Genomic DNA, 17564 nt, shown 5'->3' with positions numbered 1-17564 from the left:
GTAAGGCCTGAATAACTATTAGCACAGCACAGAAGTGAACAAAATGGACAAGGCTTCGGAGTGCATAGTTTCGCTGCTTCCCGTTGCTGACACCGGACTCATTGGTGAGTCACCAGGACACTCTTTGCGGGCCGGTCCGAGCTATTCAGCGGGCCGGATGTGGCCCGCGGGCCGTGCTTTGCCCAGGTCTGCCCTAGACCCTTTACTCATTGAGCATGATTACTATATGTAGCAATATTATTGCAGCCTTGGTAACACCTATTTTATACAGTAAAATGTCTGAGTTAGACCAGTCTCACATGACTGGATTTAAATTGAAGTTTCTGCAATCGTTTGATCCGCTGGAGTACCCTTTTCTAACAAATGCATTGGATTACACAATTCGCTCACATTAGCGGGTCGGAATTGCATAATCCGCTTATGGAAAATAGAATGCAGCATGTTCTATTTTACCACGGATACCCGCAACATAAAGCCCATTGTTCTCTATGGTCGCTGATATACCCACAGCCCATATGCAACTACATTGTGTACGGGCTGTGGGTACCTGCGTCATCGCTGGAAATATAAACAAAAAAAAAAAGCCCTGTATTGCACATCACCGCCTGTGTGAGTACGCTGCCATTCGCAATTCAATAGTGCAGCTGTACACAGGGTCACGGCTATACTCACAGCCGGAATCCGCTGTGGGAGGCCCACAACAGGTTGCACAAACAACTGTGTGTGCTCGGCCTTGTTTGTTTTTTCACCCGAAAGTTAGAAAGACGGTCGACCTAAATGATTAATAAGAACGCAACAATTTTGGGGGGAATTTTCATCTCCACTTTTCAAATGACATTTTTTTTGATTTTCCATCAACTTAGCCATATGAGGGCTTGTATTTTGCGAGGTAAACTGTAGTTTTTATGGGTACCATTTTTTGGTACATACAATATATTGAAAAACTTTTATTAATTGTTTTGGAGGGCAGGAAGACAAAACACATTAATTCTGCCATTGTTTTAGTTTTTTTTTTTCTCAGCGTTAATAGAAAATCTATGATTACTTCTGTACTGCAATGCATTATTGCTTACAATAGATATTACAGACCATGGTAGGCTTGGCCGCCATATTTTGTTTGGCCAGTTGCCATGGCAACCCATTGGCCCTCCGCAATTGCATAGCTGTCAAACCTTTTACATGCCGCATTACAGCATATTAAGGGATAACGGTGGAAGGCCAGCCGTCAGTCAGTTACATCTGACTCCTGTTGCGGGATGGTGTCAGCTCACCTCTTAGCCCATGCCATGCACAGGACATAAGTTTACATCCTATTGCATAAGTACCATGCACCCAGCATGTAAACGTACATCCTGTTGCATTAAGGGTTTAAAGGTGAAAGATGGTACTGATACTGTTGACTATTCTATTTTCCTCTACAGGAGCTTCAGATTCGCTGTGCAGAAGGACAGGCATTATTAAACAGTACCTTACACATAAGAGAAGAAGTTATATCACGGGGTATTCCTCACACAGAAGACAGAGAATTGGAATCCTTGAGACATGATTGGCAAGTTTATCAGCAGAGGCTGACAGAGGGCCGGAGCCAGATTAATACCTCACTTAGCAAGCTGAAGCTGATGGAGAAGAAGTTCCAGAAGATAGATGAATGGTTGACTTCTGTGGAAGGAAAAGTGAATATCAGAACAGGACGTCAATCAGACCGAGCAACAAAGGAGATACAGCTTCAACAAATGAAGGTGAATTCATAATTGCATACAGTTACCATTCTAAAGGCAAACATTGTATATAAGCGCTCAGTGATATAGCCTAAGAAAAATTCATCACTGTTTGACTACTAGTAAAGGTAAGTCCCCTCATAGCGGTCCAGCAGAGATTTTTTTTCTCCAAGAGAAAGTTGCATAATGCCACAACAAAACTGGAAATGTGAAGTCCTACTAACTGTGTCCTCTAGTCATCAATCTGGCAGATAGCCTAGAATAGACAGCAGTTAGGCCTCCGTTGCTTGCTGGTCTGTGAAGCCATGTATTTCCTCTCTCTTTTAGAAATGGCATGAGGAGGTGATGGTCTACAAGGATGAAGTTGAAGAAGTTGGTACACTGGCCCAGCAAGTATTAGAGGAAGGCCGCAGCAGCAAAATTGGGAGTATGGCCACCCTGCTGACATCTCGCTATCAGGCTACCAGGCTTCATATTTTGGTAAATGCTTCAATAAATAATCAATGTGTTGAAATGTTTCTATTTACAAGGTTATTGCTTGGTCAAGCCCAACATCAGAATCTTCTTTTAACTAGAACATAGCGTACAGTGGTGAATGTAGTACCGGTAGTTTTTGTCTTTATTAAATAAAAAAGAAATGGAGGTGTAAAGTCAGATTTAAATGGGAAGTTTTTGATGCAGTTTTTGACAGATGAGGTGTCAGAAAGTACAGCATTACTAACTTTTAGGCCTCCTTTCCATGGAGGGATATTTGCTGCAGAATCCGCGCCGGGCATCCACACTGTGGATCCGCAGCAATGATAAATCGATTCTTCCTCCACACTTGTGTAAACCAATTGTGGTTTCCGCAAATGGAGGAAAAAATTGCAGCATGGTCCATTTTTCCACGGTTTATGCGCAGACGGCTTCCATTGAAGTCAATGGATGCCGTCCCATCCGTGGCTCTTCCACAATGACATAGCGATAATACGGGATAAGCAGTAGTTTAAAAAAAATCTGTACTGCGCATGTGCAACGGCGAGCCATGTGGACTATCCACAATACAGATGAAAACTGAAAATACAAGGTACGTGCGGACACCGCTGCTCCCAGGACCGGATTCTGCTGTGGGATTCTGCATGCGGATTTCGGCTCTGCCGTGTGCAGGAGGCCTATTGTGTCCTCAGCTCCCGCGTATTAGTGGGGCAATCAATGTCCTTAGAAAGCTTAGAAACAGCATGTCATCATTGCATACCGCTGCTATGACTTGTCTATTATTACAGATAGTTTGTATAGAAAAGTTTGAAGCTTCTTACACTATACTAACCTAATGCACTGCACCTCATGGGCCAGGAGGGGGTGGGGGGCACTTTGTTTCATATACAGAAGCCCACTGTGATACTGTACAGTGCATTAGATTAATTGGTCATTCCAGAACAAATCACCCAAGTGGTAACCTCTAATCATCTCCCATATTTACAAAACTTTGCACATTTGTTTGTTAATAGAATGTATATAAAAATTTCAATTTTCAGACCCGTCAGTTCATGGGGTCAAGAAATGTAGGCAAGTCAATTTTCCGAAGGTCACTGAGAGTTATAATTTTTTATCATTTATACCAGGGTGTAGGAAGATATGCACGGTGTCATTGTTTTGTATTACTCTTTGGGTGATTTGTGCTGGAATGACCTTCATACAAAGTAAAGGTCCATTTACACAAGACGACTATCGGGCAAACGATGCCCGACACACGTTCCTGTGTGTCCGCGCTCCCGTGCTGTCACGCAGGAGCTACTGGTGCTGGCTAGCCTACGGAGCCAGCACCAGTAGCTCCCTTGTGATAGCACGGGAGCGCGGACACACAGGGACGAGTGTCGGGCATCGTTTGCCTGACAGTCTTCCCGTGCAAATGGACCTTAAGAAGCCTTTAACTTCTCTCTACCATCTTCACAATCAGCACCAGTACAATGCATATGAGGCAGCTTGCAAACAAATTCAGTGAATAATTATGTAATATGTAACACTCTTCTTCCCCCTTACAGGTACAGCAATGGGTACCTATTATCTCACAGGCTTTTCCAGGGACTTTGGAATGCAACTAAAGCCCTCAAGCTTCACTGTTCATAAAATCATAGTGTTTCCCTTTAGGGCAGTGATGGCGAACCTTTTAGAGACTGAGTGCCCAAACAGCAATCTAAAACCCACTTATTTATCGCAAAGTGCCAACATGTCAGGGGGCGGGGCTTATCACGACGTATGATTTTACCCCCGTCGTTCTAAAAAGGACAGGGCCGCTTCAAAATAGACAGGGAGCACATTTTGACTGCTTTTTGGATGCGGAAATACTGCAGAATGTCCTCAGGGGAAATTTCTGTGGAAAATTCTGCAGCATTTATACATCCAAAAAGCAGTCAAAATCTGAACGCTGTCTATTTTGAAACAGTCCTGCACATTTCCGCCACCTGTAAACATACCCCAGCGGTAATAGTGACACCCCCCCCAGCGGTAATAGGGACCCCCACATCACAGCAGCCCAGCGGTAATAGTGACCCCCACCCCACAGCGGCCCCAGTGCATTAGGGACACCCCACAGCGGCCCCAGCGGTAATAGTGACCCCCACCCCCACCCCACAGTGGCCCCCAGTGCATTAGGGGCGGCCCCCAGTGCAGTAGTGACACCCCCCAGCGGCCCCCAGTGCAGTAGTGACACCCCACAGCGGCCCCCCAGTGCAGTAGTGACACCCCACAGTGCCCCTCCCGAGACCCACATACTTACCTCCTCCTTCTCCTCCTCCTCCTGGAAGCTCAGCTCCTCTTCTGATCAGCGATGATCCCGGCATGCATATTAACTTTTTCTTACCCACTTCTGCCTCAATAGGTAATTCCCAGCAACCTGATTGGTTGTTTGGTGAATCAGCCAACCCAAACAACCAATCAGGTTGCTGGGAATTGCTGATTGCGGCAGAAGTGGGGAAGAAAGAGTTAATATGCTCCCGGCACACACTCTGACTTCAGTTTGCTGCCGGACTCCTCCCCCCTCCCGGCGGAACCAAGTAGTAGGAGACGTCGGGGCAGGGGGGAGGGGGATTCCAGCTGCACACTGAAGTCAGTGTGTGCCAGGATCAGCGCGGCTAGCAGTGCCGTTTGTGAATGCCTGCAGGGGAGCCGCGGCCCCTGCTGGTATTCACAAGCGGTGAGCGGTCGATTGGGCGCGTGCCAGTAGGGAGGGCTCTGCGTACCGCCTCTGGCACGCGTGCCATAGGTTCGCCACCACTGCTTTAGGGTTTTATCTTGACAGTCAGTTTCATTAACCCCTTAATGACGCGGCTCCTTTTTCTTTTTCCATTTTCGTTTTTTCCTCCCCCCTTCAAAAAAATCGTAATTCCTTTATTTATAGAATGATGTCGCTGTATAGGGCTTGTTTTTTGCGGGACGAGTTGTATTTTTCAATGGTGCTATTTAAAGTACCATATAGTGTACTGAAAAACTTTTAAAAAATTCAAAGTGGAGTAAAATGAAAAAAAACCCGACATTTTGCCATCTTTCAGTACATCTTGTTTCTACACGCACAAATGGCAACAAAAGCGACATGATAACTTTATTCTATGGGTCGGTACGATTACTACGATACCAAACTTGTATATTTTTTTTTTTTTACTGTACTACTCTTTTTTTTCTAAGACATTACATTTTTTTCAATTATTTTCTGCGGTCATTAACTTTTTTATTTTACGTTGTCGTAGTTGAACAAGGGCTCATTTTTTGCATGATGTCGTGTAGTTTCTGATAGTACCAATTTGGAATGCATACGACTTTTTGATCGCTTTTTATTGCGTTTTTTCTGGGAGACAGGGTAACTAAAAAAGTGCAATTCTGGTGTTCTTTATTTTTTTTTTCGGACGACGTTCACCGTGTGGAAAAAATAATGCACTACTTTGATAAATTGGACTTTTATGGACCAAACATGTGTTTTTATTTTATCATTTAGATTTTTTAATAATAGATATGGCAAAAGGGGGGTGATTTAAACTTTTATAACTTTTTTTATTACAATTAAAAAAACTTTATTGATTTTTTTTTTTTACCTTACTTTAAAGTCCCCCTGGGCGACTACAACCAGCGATGCTTTGATCGCTCCTGCAGTATGACGTAATGCTACAGCATTACGTCATACTGCTAGTTAACAGGGGATGGTTTGATAGGCAGTCTGGTAAGGCAGCCCTGGGGCCTTTCGGAAGCAGTGGGGCCGTGCGGTACCCCCAAACATTGTTTGGGGGATCTAAATGCCGCTTTCAGAATTGACAATGGATTTGCAGATGACAGGGGGATGGGGAGGTGGAGACTAGTGTCAGCAGAGAAGCTCTGTAATTCTGCTGTATATCTTCCTGTCCCAGGGAAGGGGTGACATAAACACTGGTTAATGTCATCATTCCCACATCAGTCAGCGAGCATATTTGCTCTTTATCTTTCACATATGGGTTTTTCACCCAGAAAAGGAGTTAAAAAATGAGGACTTTCTCATCTAATCACTCCTATACACCATTTAATCCTGCAGATGCAGCAATCATTGCTGACCAACGCTTCAAAAAGTTTTTTTTTCTCCTTATACAGGGCTATAAATATTGAAAAAAAAAACAACACATCCACAACAACCTATACCATAAAGTAATATAAGATTTATACTACACTGCTAACAACGTAGAAATCGCAATGGTAAAATTGCATTTTTTTCACTGACCCAAAGCAAAAAAATTATTTAAAATTATTCAATACTAGAGATGAGCGAGCACCAAAATACTCGGGTGCTCGTTACTCGGGACGAAATTTTCGCGATGCTCGAGGGTTCGTTTCGAGTAACAAACCCCATTGAAGTCAATGGGTGACTCGAGCATTTTTGTATATCACCGATGCTCGCTAAGGTTTCCATTTGTGAAAATCTGGGCAATTCAAGAAAGTGATGGGAACGACACAGCAACGGATAGGGCAGGCGAGGGGCTACATCTTGGGCTGCATCTGAAGTTCCCAGGTCCCACTATTAAGCCACAATAGCGGCAAGAGTGCCCCCCCCCCCAACAACTTTTACTTCTGAAAAGCCCTCATTAGCAATGCATACCTTAGCTAAGCACCACACTACCTCCAACAAAGCACAATCACTGCCTGCATGACACTCCGCTGCCACTTCTCCTGGGTTACATGCTGCCCAACCCCCCAACCCCCCCGCACGACACAGTGTCCACAGCGCACACCAAAGTGTCCCTGCGCAGCCTTCAGCTGCCCTCATGCCACACCACCCTCATGTCTATTTATAAGTGCGTCTGCCATGAGGAGGAACCGCAGGCACACACTGCAGAGGGTTGGCACGGCTAGGCAGCGACCCTCTTTAAAAGGGGCGGGGCGATAGCCCACAATGCTGTACAGAAGCAATGAGAAATATAATCCTGTGCCACCGCCATCAGGAGCTGCACACGTGGGCATAGCAATGGGGAACCTATGTGCCACACACTATTCATTCTGTCAAGGTGTCTGCATGCCCCAGTCAGACCGCGTTTTTTTATAAATAGTCACAGGCAGGTACAACTCCGCAATGGGAATTCCGTGTGCACCCACAGCATGGGTGGCTCCCTGGAACCCACTGGCTGTACATAAATGTATCCCATTGCAGTGCCCATCACAGCTGAGGTAACGTCCGATTAAATGCAGGTGGGCTTCGGCCCACACTGCATGCCCCAACCTGACCGGGGTTTTTAATTCATAGACACAGGCAGGTACAACTCCCTATTGTGAAGTCCCTGTGGACCGACAGCATGGGTGGGTGCCAGGAAGCCACCGGCGGTACATAAATATATCCCATTGCATTGCCCATCACAGCTGAGGTAATGTCATGTTTAATGCAGGTGGGCTTCGGCCCACACTGCATGCCCCAGTCAGACTGGGGTTCTTTAGAAGTGGACACATGCAGTTACAACTCCGTGTGGACCGACAGCATTGCCCATCACAGCTGAGGTAATGTCATGTTTAATGCAGGTGGGCTTCGGCCCACACTGCATGCCCCAGTCAGACTGGGGTTCTTTAGAAGTGGACACATGCAGTTACAACTCCGTGTGGACCGACAGCATGGGTGGCTCCCTGGAACCCACCGACGGTACATAAATATATCCCATTGCATTGCCCAGCACAGCTGAGGTAATGTCATGTTTAATGCAGGTGGGCTTCGGCCCACACTGCATGCCCCAGTCAGACTGGGGTTCTTTAGAAGTGGACACATGCAGTTACAACTCCGTGTGGACCGACAGCATGGGTGGCTCCCTGGAACCCACCGGCTGTACATAAATGTATCCCATTGCAGTGCCCATCACAGCTGATGTAACGTCAGCTTTAATGCAGGTGGGCAAAAAATTAATTGGATTACACTGTAGGCCAGGGCCTCCAAAAATTGGTGTACCAACAGTACTAATGTACGTCAGAAAAATTGCCCATGCCCAACCAAGAGGGCAGGTGAAACCCATTAATCGCTTTGGTTAATGTGGCTTAATTTGTAACTAGGCCTGGAGGCAGCCCAGTTAAAATAAAAATTGGTTCAGGTGCAAGTTTCAACGCTTTAATGAGCATTGAAACGTATAAAAATTGTTTACAAAAATTATATGACTGAGCCTTGTGGGCCTAAGAAAAATTGCCCGTTCGGCGTGATTACGTCAGGTTTCAGGAGGAGGAGCAGGAGGAGGAGGATGAATATTATACACAGATTGATGAAGCTAAAAGGTCCATGTTTTTGATGCTGATAGAGAACAATGCTTCCATCCGCGGGTGCAGCCTACGTATTGTTTAGGTATCGCTGCTGTCCGCTGGTGGAGAAGAGAAGTCTGGGGAAATCCAGGCTTTGTTCATCTTGATGAGTGTAAGCCTGTCGGCACTGTCAGTTGACAGGCGGGTACGCTTATCTGTGATGATTCCCCCAGCCGCACTAAACACCCTCTCTGACAAGACGCTAGCCGCAGGACAAGCAAGCACCTCCAGGGCATACAGCGCGAGTTCAGGCCACGTGTCCAGCTTCGACACCCAGTAGTTGTAGGGGGCAGAGGCGTCACGGAGGACGGTCGTGCGATCGGCTACGTACTCCCTCACCATCCTTTTACAGTGCTCCCGCCGACTCAGCCTTGACTGGGGAGCGGTGACACAGTCTTGCTGGGGAGCCAGAAAGCTGTCAAAGGCCTTAGAGAGTGTTCCCCTGCCTGTGCTGTACATGCTGCCTGATCTCCGCGCCTCCCCTGCTATCTGGCCCTCGGAACTGCGCCTTCGGCCACTAGCGCTGTCGGATGGGAATTTTACCATCAGTTTGTCCACCAGGGTCCTGTGGTATAGCATCACTCTCGAACCCCTTTCCTCTTCGGGTATGAGAGTGGAAAGGTTCTCCTTATACCGTGGGTCGAGCAGTGTGTACACCCAGTAATCCGTAGTGGCCAGAATGCGTGTAACGCGAGGGTCACGAGAAAGGCATCCTAACATGAAGTCAGCCATGTGTGCCAAGGTACCTGTACGCCACACATGGCTGTCCTCACTAGGAAGATCACTTTCAGGATCCTCCTCCTCCTCAGGCCATACACGCTGAAAGGATGACAGGCAAGCAGCATGGGTACCCTCAGCAGTGGGCCAAGCTGTCTCTTCCCCCTCCTCCTCATGCTCCTCCTCCTCCTCAACGCGCTGAGATATAGACAGGAGGGTGCTCTGACTATCCAGCGACATACTGTCTTCCCCCGCCTCTCTTTCCGAGCGCAAAGCGTCTGCCTTTATGCTTTGCAGGGAACTTCTCAAGAGGCATAGCAGAGGAATGGTGACGCTAGTGATTGCAGCATCGCCGCTCACCATCTGGGTAGACTCCTCAAAGTTTCCAAGGACCTGGCAGATGTCTGCCAACCAGGCCCACTCTTCTGTAAAGAATTGAGGAGGCTGACTCCCACTGCGCCGCCCATGTTGGAGTTGGTATTCCACTATAGTTCTACGCTGCTCATAGAGCCTGGCCAACATGTGGAGCGTAGAGTTCCACCGTGTGGGCACGTCGCACAGCAGTCGGTGCACTGGCAGATGAAGCCGATGTTGCAGGGTGGCAGCGTCCGTGTGGGACTTGCGGAAATGTGCGCAGAGCCGGCGCACCTTTCCGAGCAGGTCTGACAAGCGTGGGTAGCTTTTCAGAAAGCGCTGAACCACCAAATTAAAGACGTGGGCCAGGCATGGCACGTGCGTGAGGCTGCCGAGCTGCAGAGCCGCCACCAGGTTACGGCCGTTGTCACACATGACCATGCCCGGTTGGAGGCTCAGTGGCGCAAGCCAGCGGTCGGTCTGCTCTGTCAGACCCTGCAGCAGTTCGTGGGCCGTGGGCCTCTTCTCTCCTAAGCTGAATAGTTTCAGCACGGCCTGCTGTCGCTTGCCCACCGCTGTGCTGCCACGACGCGCGACACCAACTGCTGGCGATGTGCTGCTGCTGACACATCTTGATTGCGAGACAGAGGTTGCGTAGGAGGAGGAGGAGGAGAAGGAGGAGGAGAAGGAGGAGGAGGAGGAGGAGGAAGAGGGTGGTTTAGTGGAGGAAGCCTACACCGCCGCAGATACCACCACCGAGCTGGGGCCCGCAATTCTGGGGGTGGGTAGGACGTGAGCGGTCCCAGGCTCTGACTCTGTCCCAGCCTCCACTAAATTCACCCAATGTGCCGTCAGGGAGATATAGTGGCCCTGCCCGCCTGTGCTTGTCCACGTGTCCGTTGTTAAGTGGACCTTGCCAGTAACCGCGTTGGTGAGGGCGCGTACAATGTTGCGGGAGACGTGGTCGTGCAGGGCTGGGACGGCACATCGGGAGAAGTAGTGGCGACTGGGAACTGAGTAGCGCGGGGCCGCCACCGCCATCATACCTTTGAAAGCCTCCGTTTCCAGAACCCTATACGGCAGCATCTCCAGGCTGATAAATTTGGCTATGTGCACGTTTAACGCTTGAGCGTGCGGGTGCGTGGCGGCGTACTTGCGCTTGCGCTCCAACACTTGCGCTAGCGACGGCTGGACGGTGCGCTGAGAGACATTGGTGGATGGGGCCGAGCACAGCGGAGGTGAGGGTGTGGGTGCAGGCCCAGAGACGGTAGTGCCTGTGTCCTGAGAGGGGGGTTGGATCTCAGTGGCAGGTTGGGGCACAGGGGGAGAGGCAGCGGTGCAAACCAGAGGCGGTGAACGGCCTTCGTCCCACCTTGTGGGGTGCTTGGCCATCATATGTCTACGCATGCTGGTGGTGGTGGCTCCCCGGCTGATCTTGGCGCGACAAGGGTTGCACACCACTGTTCGTCGGTCGTCTGCACTCTCAGTGAAAAACTGCCAGACCTTTGAGCACCTCGGCCTCTGCAGGGTGGCATGGCGCGAGGGGGCACTTTGGGAAACAGTTGGTGGATTATTCGGTCTGGCCCTGCCTCTACCCCTGGCCTCCGCACTGCCTCTTCCAACCTGCCCTGCTGCTGCACTTGCTTCCCCCTCTGAAGACCTGTCCTCAGTAGGAGTAGCAAACCAGGTGGGGTCAGTCACCTCATCGTCCTGCTGCTCTTCCTCCGAATCGTCTGTGCGCTCCTCCCTCGGACTTACTCCAATTACTACTACCTGAGTGATAGACAACTGTGTCTCATCGTCATCGTCCTCCTCACCCACTGAAAGCTCTTGAGACAGTTGCCGGAAGTCCCCAGCCTCATCCCCCGGACCCCGGGAACTTTCCAAAGGTTGGGCATCGGTCACGACAAACTCCTCCGGTGGGAGAGGAACCATTGCTGGCCATTCTGGGCAGGGGCCCGGGAACAGTTTCTGGGAGTCTGCCTGCTCCTCAGAATGTGTCATTGTAATGGAGTGAGGAGGCTGGGAGGAAGGAGGAGCAGCAGCCAGAGGATTCAGAGTTGCAGCAGTGAACGGCGCAGAATTCTGGGTGGTCGATAGATTGCTGGATGCACTTTCTGCCATCCACGACAGGACCTGCTCACACTGCTCATTTTCTAATAAAGGTCTACCGCGTGGACCCATTAATTGTGAGATGAATGTGGGGACGCCAGAAACGTGCCTCTCTCCTAATCCCGCAGCAGTCGGCTGCGATACACCTGGATCAGGAGCTCGGCCTGTGCCCACACCCTGACTTGGGCCTCTGCGTCCTCGCCCGCGTCCACGTTTTCTAGGCCTACCTCTACCCCTCAGCATGCTGTATTACCAGTAGTGCAGAAACAGAACGCTGTAATTAAATGTGCCGCTTATTGGCCTGTGGTTGGAGGCTGACTTCCCTTACGGAACGCACAGCAGATCCAGAAAACAATTTTGCGCAAGGCTGCTGTAACGCTTAGCTGCGTAATAATTAGGACTACTACCCCCAGCAGATAGATACTGTAGGCAGCGTATAATATTATGTATACTGTTTCCCTCCAGCGGGATGACGGCGCTGATGTAACAGAGACAGCAGATCCAGGAAACAATTTTGCGCAAGGCTGCTGTAACGCTTAGCTGCGTATTAATTAGGACTACTACCCCCAGCAGATAGATACTGCAGGCAGCGTATAATATTATGTATACTGTTTCCCTCTGGCGGGATGACGGCGCTGATGTAACAGAGACAGCAGATCCAGGAAACAATTTTGCGCAAGCCTGCTGTAACGCTTAGCTGCGTATTAATTAGGACTACTACCCCCAGCAGACACGCAGTAAACTGAAGACGGTCACAGGCAGCCCAAATATAGTATTTTTCCCCAATTTTTTGGAAAAAGCCCACTGCCTATATAGCCTGAATATCTCTTTCCCTGCCTCACCAGTACTGGCCCTATACTCTGTACAATGACTGTAGACTGCGGACGCAATGCTCTGCACGGCCGATATACAAAAAAAAAAAAATTGTGCAACACTGCTAAAAGCAGCCTCAACAGTACTGCACACGGTCAGATGTGGCCCTAAGAAGGACCGTTGGGGTTCTTGAAGCCTAAAATCACCCCTAACGCTCTCCCTATAGCAGCTCCGGCACCAGCAGCACTTTCCCTGATCTCTGTCAGAATGCATCTGTGGCAAGCCGCGGGAGGGGCCGATTTATATACTCGGGTGACACCTGATCTCGCCAGCCACTCACTGCAGGGGGGTGGTATAGGGCTTGAACGTCGCAGGGGGAAGTTATAATGCCTTCCCTGTCTTTGTATTGTCCAGAAAAGCACCCTAACGTCTCAGAGATGAAAGTGAAAGTAACTCGAATATCGCGTGGTGCTCACCTCTAGTAACGAGCATCTCGAACACGCTAATACTGGAACGAGTATCAAGCTCGGACGAGTACGTTCGCTCATCTCTATTCAATACCTTATATATACCAAAAATTAGTTCCTATAAAAACTAGAACTTGTCCGGCAAAATACCAGGTGTCATACAGCCACAATGACGAAAGCGTAAAAAATGTTATGACTGCTGGAACAAAAAAGAGGAAATGACTTGCCTCTTAAGGTTAAAATTAGTTATGTTATTAAGGGGTTAAAAATGCACTTAAGGCAGCTAAGTTCTATGCCAAATATATTTACATAAGACATGTATTCAAAATCTACAATAAAAAAGTTACGTATGGGGGAGAGTTTTTCAAATGCAATGTGACTGTTAGAGGGTTAAATCCCCCTGCCATTCCAGTGCCAGGCTCTGGTGCTCCCCATAGGACTTTGCTTACCTGGCTGCAATGATGATGTCACATGTGCAACACGTGACCACTGCAACCAATCACTGGCCTCAGTGGCAGAAGCCAGGCCAATAAAACCTGACAGGAGAACCAGAGTGGAGTGCTGCAATGGCAAAGGTATTTAACAAGTGAGTACTTGGTCTTTTTTCATTTTATCCCATTCCCCATTTTATCCCATTGGACAATTGTTTCCTAAAACTGGGGATCTCCTTTAAACCTTTTGTACTGGCTGTCAGGCCAGTACTATATTTGTATTTTATATTTAATTACATAATAATCCCAAAATGAAAATTAATGCCACCAATAATGAATTTAAAAAGTACCCATTTCTGACGAAAGTGCCCCTTTAAGTAAGGTACGCCTAAGAAAACCTGCTCATAGAACACCTGCAATATGCTTGAGCCAATAAAAACACAAGCTGTAAAAAATTACGTATCTTCATTAAATGTACAGTTACTGGATTTGTGTCATAAATGCACCGAGTCCTTTTTTATTGCACAGTACAGGTGAGTGGGTATATAACTAGCGTCAATGTAGCAGATTTTGTGTATGTTTTTTTTTTCTCTATAACTCTCTTATTAGCCATTTGTGACTTGTGTGGCTAATGCTAGAAACCTTTGTTTGTCTTCATTTATAAGGAGCAAATCCAGTTCCTCGAAGAAGAAATTAGGAACATGGAGGAGTCTGACGTTGCCATTAAACATTACACAGACTGGTTCACCGATGCTTTACAGATCTTCAGAAATATAACAGCAGATATGGGAACCGTGGATAAGGCAGCACTGGAGAAAAAAATGAAGAAAGTAGAGGTAAATGTCAGCCTTAAAAGTTAGGCTTCTTTTTCAGTTTGACAACCCTATAGGGATCTATAGGGATTAGTTTTTGTTATCTTTATTTTGCTCCTTTTCTGTTTTTAGTCTTTATTAGGTGATATGGATTTAGGTCACAGACTGCTGAAAGCTCTTCGTGAAAAGGGTGAGCGTGTAATTAAATACTTGGCGGGAGATGAAGCTGACCAGCTGGAGAAGGAAATACACAACCATGTAGAAAAGTTGGAGGAGTTGACAAGTTCAGTTAGAAAGGAGCATACAGCACTGGAAAAAGGTCTCCAACTTGCAAAGGAATTCTCTGACAAGTACAGTGGACAGGTTCAGTGGCTGAAAGAGTATCAGAACATCCTGCAAGCTGATGTGGAATCCAAAAATGAGCTTTATGAGAAGAAGGCACAATTAGCTAAGTATAAGGTAAATTATTGTTTTTTGAGGAATTAATTGGAATTGTAGGTATCTAGGTTTAAGAAGATGGTCCCAGTGCCATAGAGCCCCATTGATTATGAGCCAACAGCCACGTCAACTATTATGGGCCTTAGGTGTCACTGGAGTGATTAGTGGTGAAAAATGGATTCTTTTATTGGAGACTGATTTTTCTTTTGTATCTTATTACGCCTTAGCATAAAGTGCATATTATCTTTTTGTACTACATATTGTATGTTTGCAACATCAGAATCACGAGGGACCATTGGTATAAACTATATTTCTTTACAATTATCACCGTAGCAGTTAAATCCTTTTAACATACCTCCCGCACGTCACAGGATCATGTGACCGGACAGTCGGGTGAACACACCTCCCGCACGTCACAGGATCATGTGACCGAACGGCCAGAACGTAGCCCTGTGCGCTGCGATCCCTGGTATAATCCTATGTGACAGTCGGGTAAATACATATACACCCTCTGTGCCTCACAGGATCACGGGACCAGACAATCAGGCCAACACGCCCCCCGCACGTCACAGCATCACGTGATCGGACTGCCAGGAGGGAGCGTTGCACGCTGCGTTCCATGGTACGTCAATGGATGACGTGATCAGACGGCTGGGAGGCAACGTTCAAACATGCGCATACAAATGAGCGCTATGCAAATACAGGCTACAGTTTGATTGGCTCCTACAAGACAAGACCCGCCCTGAGGTAGGCGGAGCCACGGGTATAAGAACCCGTGGAATAGCAACACATACCATCTCTGCTCATTTGACAATCTGACAGCCTGAGAGGCTGGTTATGCTAGGTTAGCTCCATCCTGAGGAAACAACCGTCTCCAAGGTTGTGGAAACGCGTTGATGGAGATGGAGGGATAGGTTCCATAGGCCGATTCTCTCCTTGAAAAACTAATCTATATGGCGGTTGTGTGTCTATCATAATGCAACCTACCCATATATATAAAAAATAATAAAAAATAGAGACTATCACCATCATTCTAGCTGGCAGCTGTTAGTCTATCACAACAGACTGCATATATAGAGACAAAGACTATCATCTGAAGGGGCATTGATGAGGTGATAGCCTATAACGAATTATAGGCTACTACCAAACCATCTGTGTGCATTCAATCCCAGTTCTTTAACCCCAAAGGGATGAATAGCTTATAAATGAAAATTAGGCTGTTCTATTAAATTCAGCCACTATCTCTCAGCACCTTATATATGCTCTCTTTATACTAACTATCTATATAAGTGGCAGAGATACATCTCCTGAACATCGCCTACTTATAAGTATGAGAGATAACATATTTAAAGGACATCATTATCTGGGATAATTTATTTTTATCCTTGATAACCATTAACGGTTTCATTCGGTTACACTCATCTCTTGTGTACAACTGCATGAGCTGCAGGAAATGAACAGTTTATGTGATGGGTTACAGACATAAGGAAGTGTCATAGAGTACTAAGCGAATATAAGCTTGATACATCGAGCTGAAAGAAAGTGCACTTTGGATTTAACACCTAATGGTGATACATCGAGGTGACATTTGAAAGAAAAATCAGTCACCTAAACACCGTCCTAAAAGAACATACATTACCTCAGCAATTACTGATGAGCAACCGTTATAAATGATACCTAGAGGTGGCAATAAAAATAAATGCGTTTGTCGGGTACAATAATAAGGACAATGGGTTATTGATCCCAAATAATAAACACCATTGTACCGTGACCTACTTGAGAATAAGAACAACCATAAATGTCCGATCTACCTTTAGACATAGAATAAGAGGTGTTGAAACAGATAGTGATATTGATGTACAGATGAGCACAACTAGATATAGAACTATTAGTGACAACTGTTGACCTTAAGTCACTAACAGCAAGTGCTTTACCACTCTCTAACAAGTGCTGGTGGCGTAAGTCATTGACAATAGACATTCAATCATCCCTGGATAGGAAAGACATTAGGAGATGGGAGAGTGGTAGATAGAAAAGAATCTCAACAATATAGAACAGAGGTTCTACTATATTGCTTATTGTGATAAAGCAATACTTACCTCATCATTTGAGCCCTACTGATTTTAATTACTGTGTGACTTTTGTCACATATGAGAAAATAAGAGTACGCCTTTTAATTATTTAGAAATTAATAAAAGCTAAGTTTTATGATTTGCGGTCCTTTCGGTGACATATTTCTTTACAACAGCAATAAAGATAGTCATGTTATTATGTTTTCGTGTGTAGTCCATAGAGCAGACCGTCCTTTTACGTGAACCGTCCATCAAGGTTGTGATTGAAAAAGGCGAAGCCTTGCTTAAAACGACTCGTGATGCCTTTGTGGAGGAGAAAATCCTCAAGTTACAGAAGGATTATCAAGGATTATGCAGTCTGACCAAGGTAAAGTACATATACATTATTGTACATTCAATTCAGCATTTAAATTAACATTAAAACTAAGCCAATGCCTGCGCCTCTAAAGCAAGGGTGCACAACTTGTGGCCTGGGGACCACATCTGGCCTGCAATGGCATTCTGTGCAGCCCCCAACCATTTGGACGCAGAAATGTTTGTCTGTGTGTGGCTGCTCACATAGAGTTCCCATGTCAGAGCGTTGAGGAATGGCACAAAGCTCAGGAGTAGGTAAATGCTAGTTGTGCATTCTGTGACCACCTGTGGGTCCCCATATATCAGGAGAATGGGGTTCCTTGACCCATGTTTGACACGCTAGAAAGAAGAGGTGTTCATCTATATAAGCAGTTATCTCCATTGTCATTTTCTGGGAATTCTGAAATGCTGGATTGTTGCCACAACACCCATGGTCTACAATGGAGGGAGCGACGTGAATCGCCTCTTACTCTCTGGCGTGCTGATTGGGGGAAAAGGACTTTCTATTTTCTTG

The 17564-nt window shown here is 46.8% G+C and overlaps 1 protein-coding gene across 2 annotated transcripts in view; it reads left to right on the top strand.

Moving 5' to 3' along the window:
* The window catches only part of SYNE1 (spectrin repeat containing nuclear envelope protein 1), a 575530-nt gene that overhangs the window by 319514 nt on the left and 238452 nt on the right, over nt 1–17564 (top strand). For both annotated transcript variants that reach the window (XM_066595961.1, XM_066595958.1), the window contains 5 exons: nt 1422–1739; nt 2046–2198; nt 14040–14210; nt 14319–14645; nt 16911–17063. In XM_066595961.1, the coding sequence (XP_066452058.1) occupies nt 1422–1739; nt 2046–2198; nt 14040–14210; nt 14319–14645; nt 16911–17063 (1122 nt within the window). The remainder of the gene's footprint in view (nt 1–1421; nt 1740–2045; nt 2199–14039; nt 14211–14318; nt 14646–16910; nt 17064–17564) is intronic.

The sequence above is a fragment of the Eleutherodactylus coqui genome, chromosome 3, assembly GCF_035609145.1.
Source record: "Eleutherodactylus coqui strain aEleCoq1 chromosome 3, aEleCoq1.hap1, whole genome shotgun sequence".
NCBI lineage: Eukaryota > Metazoa > Chordata > Amphibia > Anura > Eleutherodactylidae > Eleutherodactylus > Eleutherodactylus coqui.
Note: the sequence above shows the minus strand (reverse complement) of the source record. Positions and strands in the feature narration are given on the sequence as shown.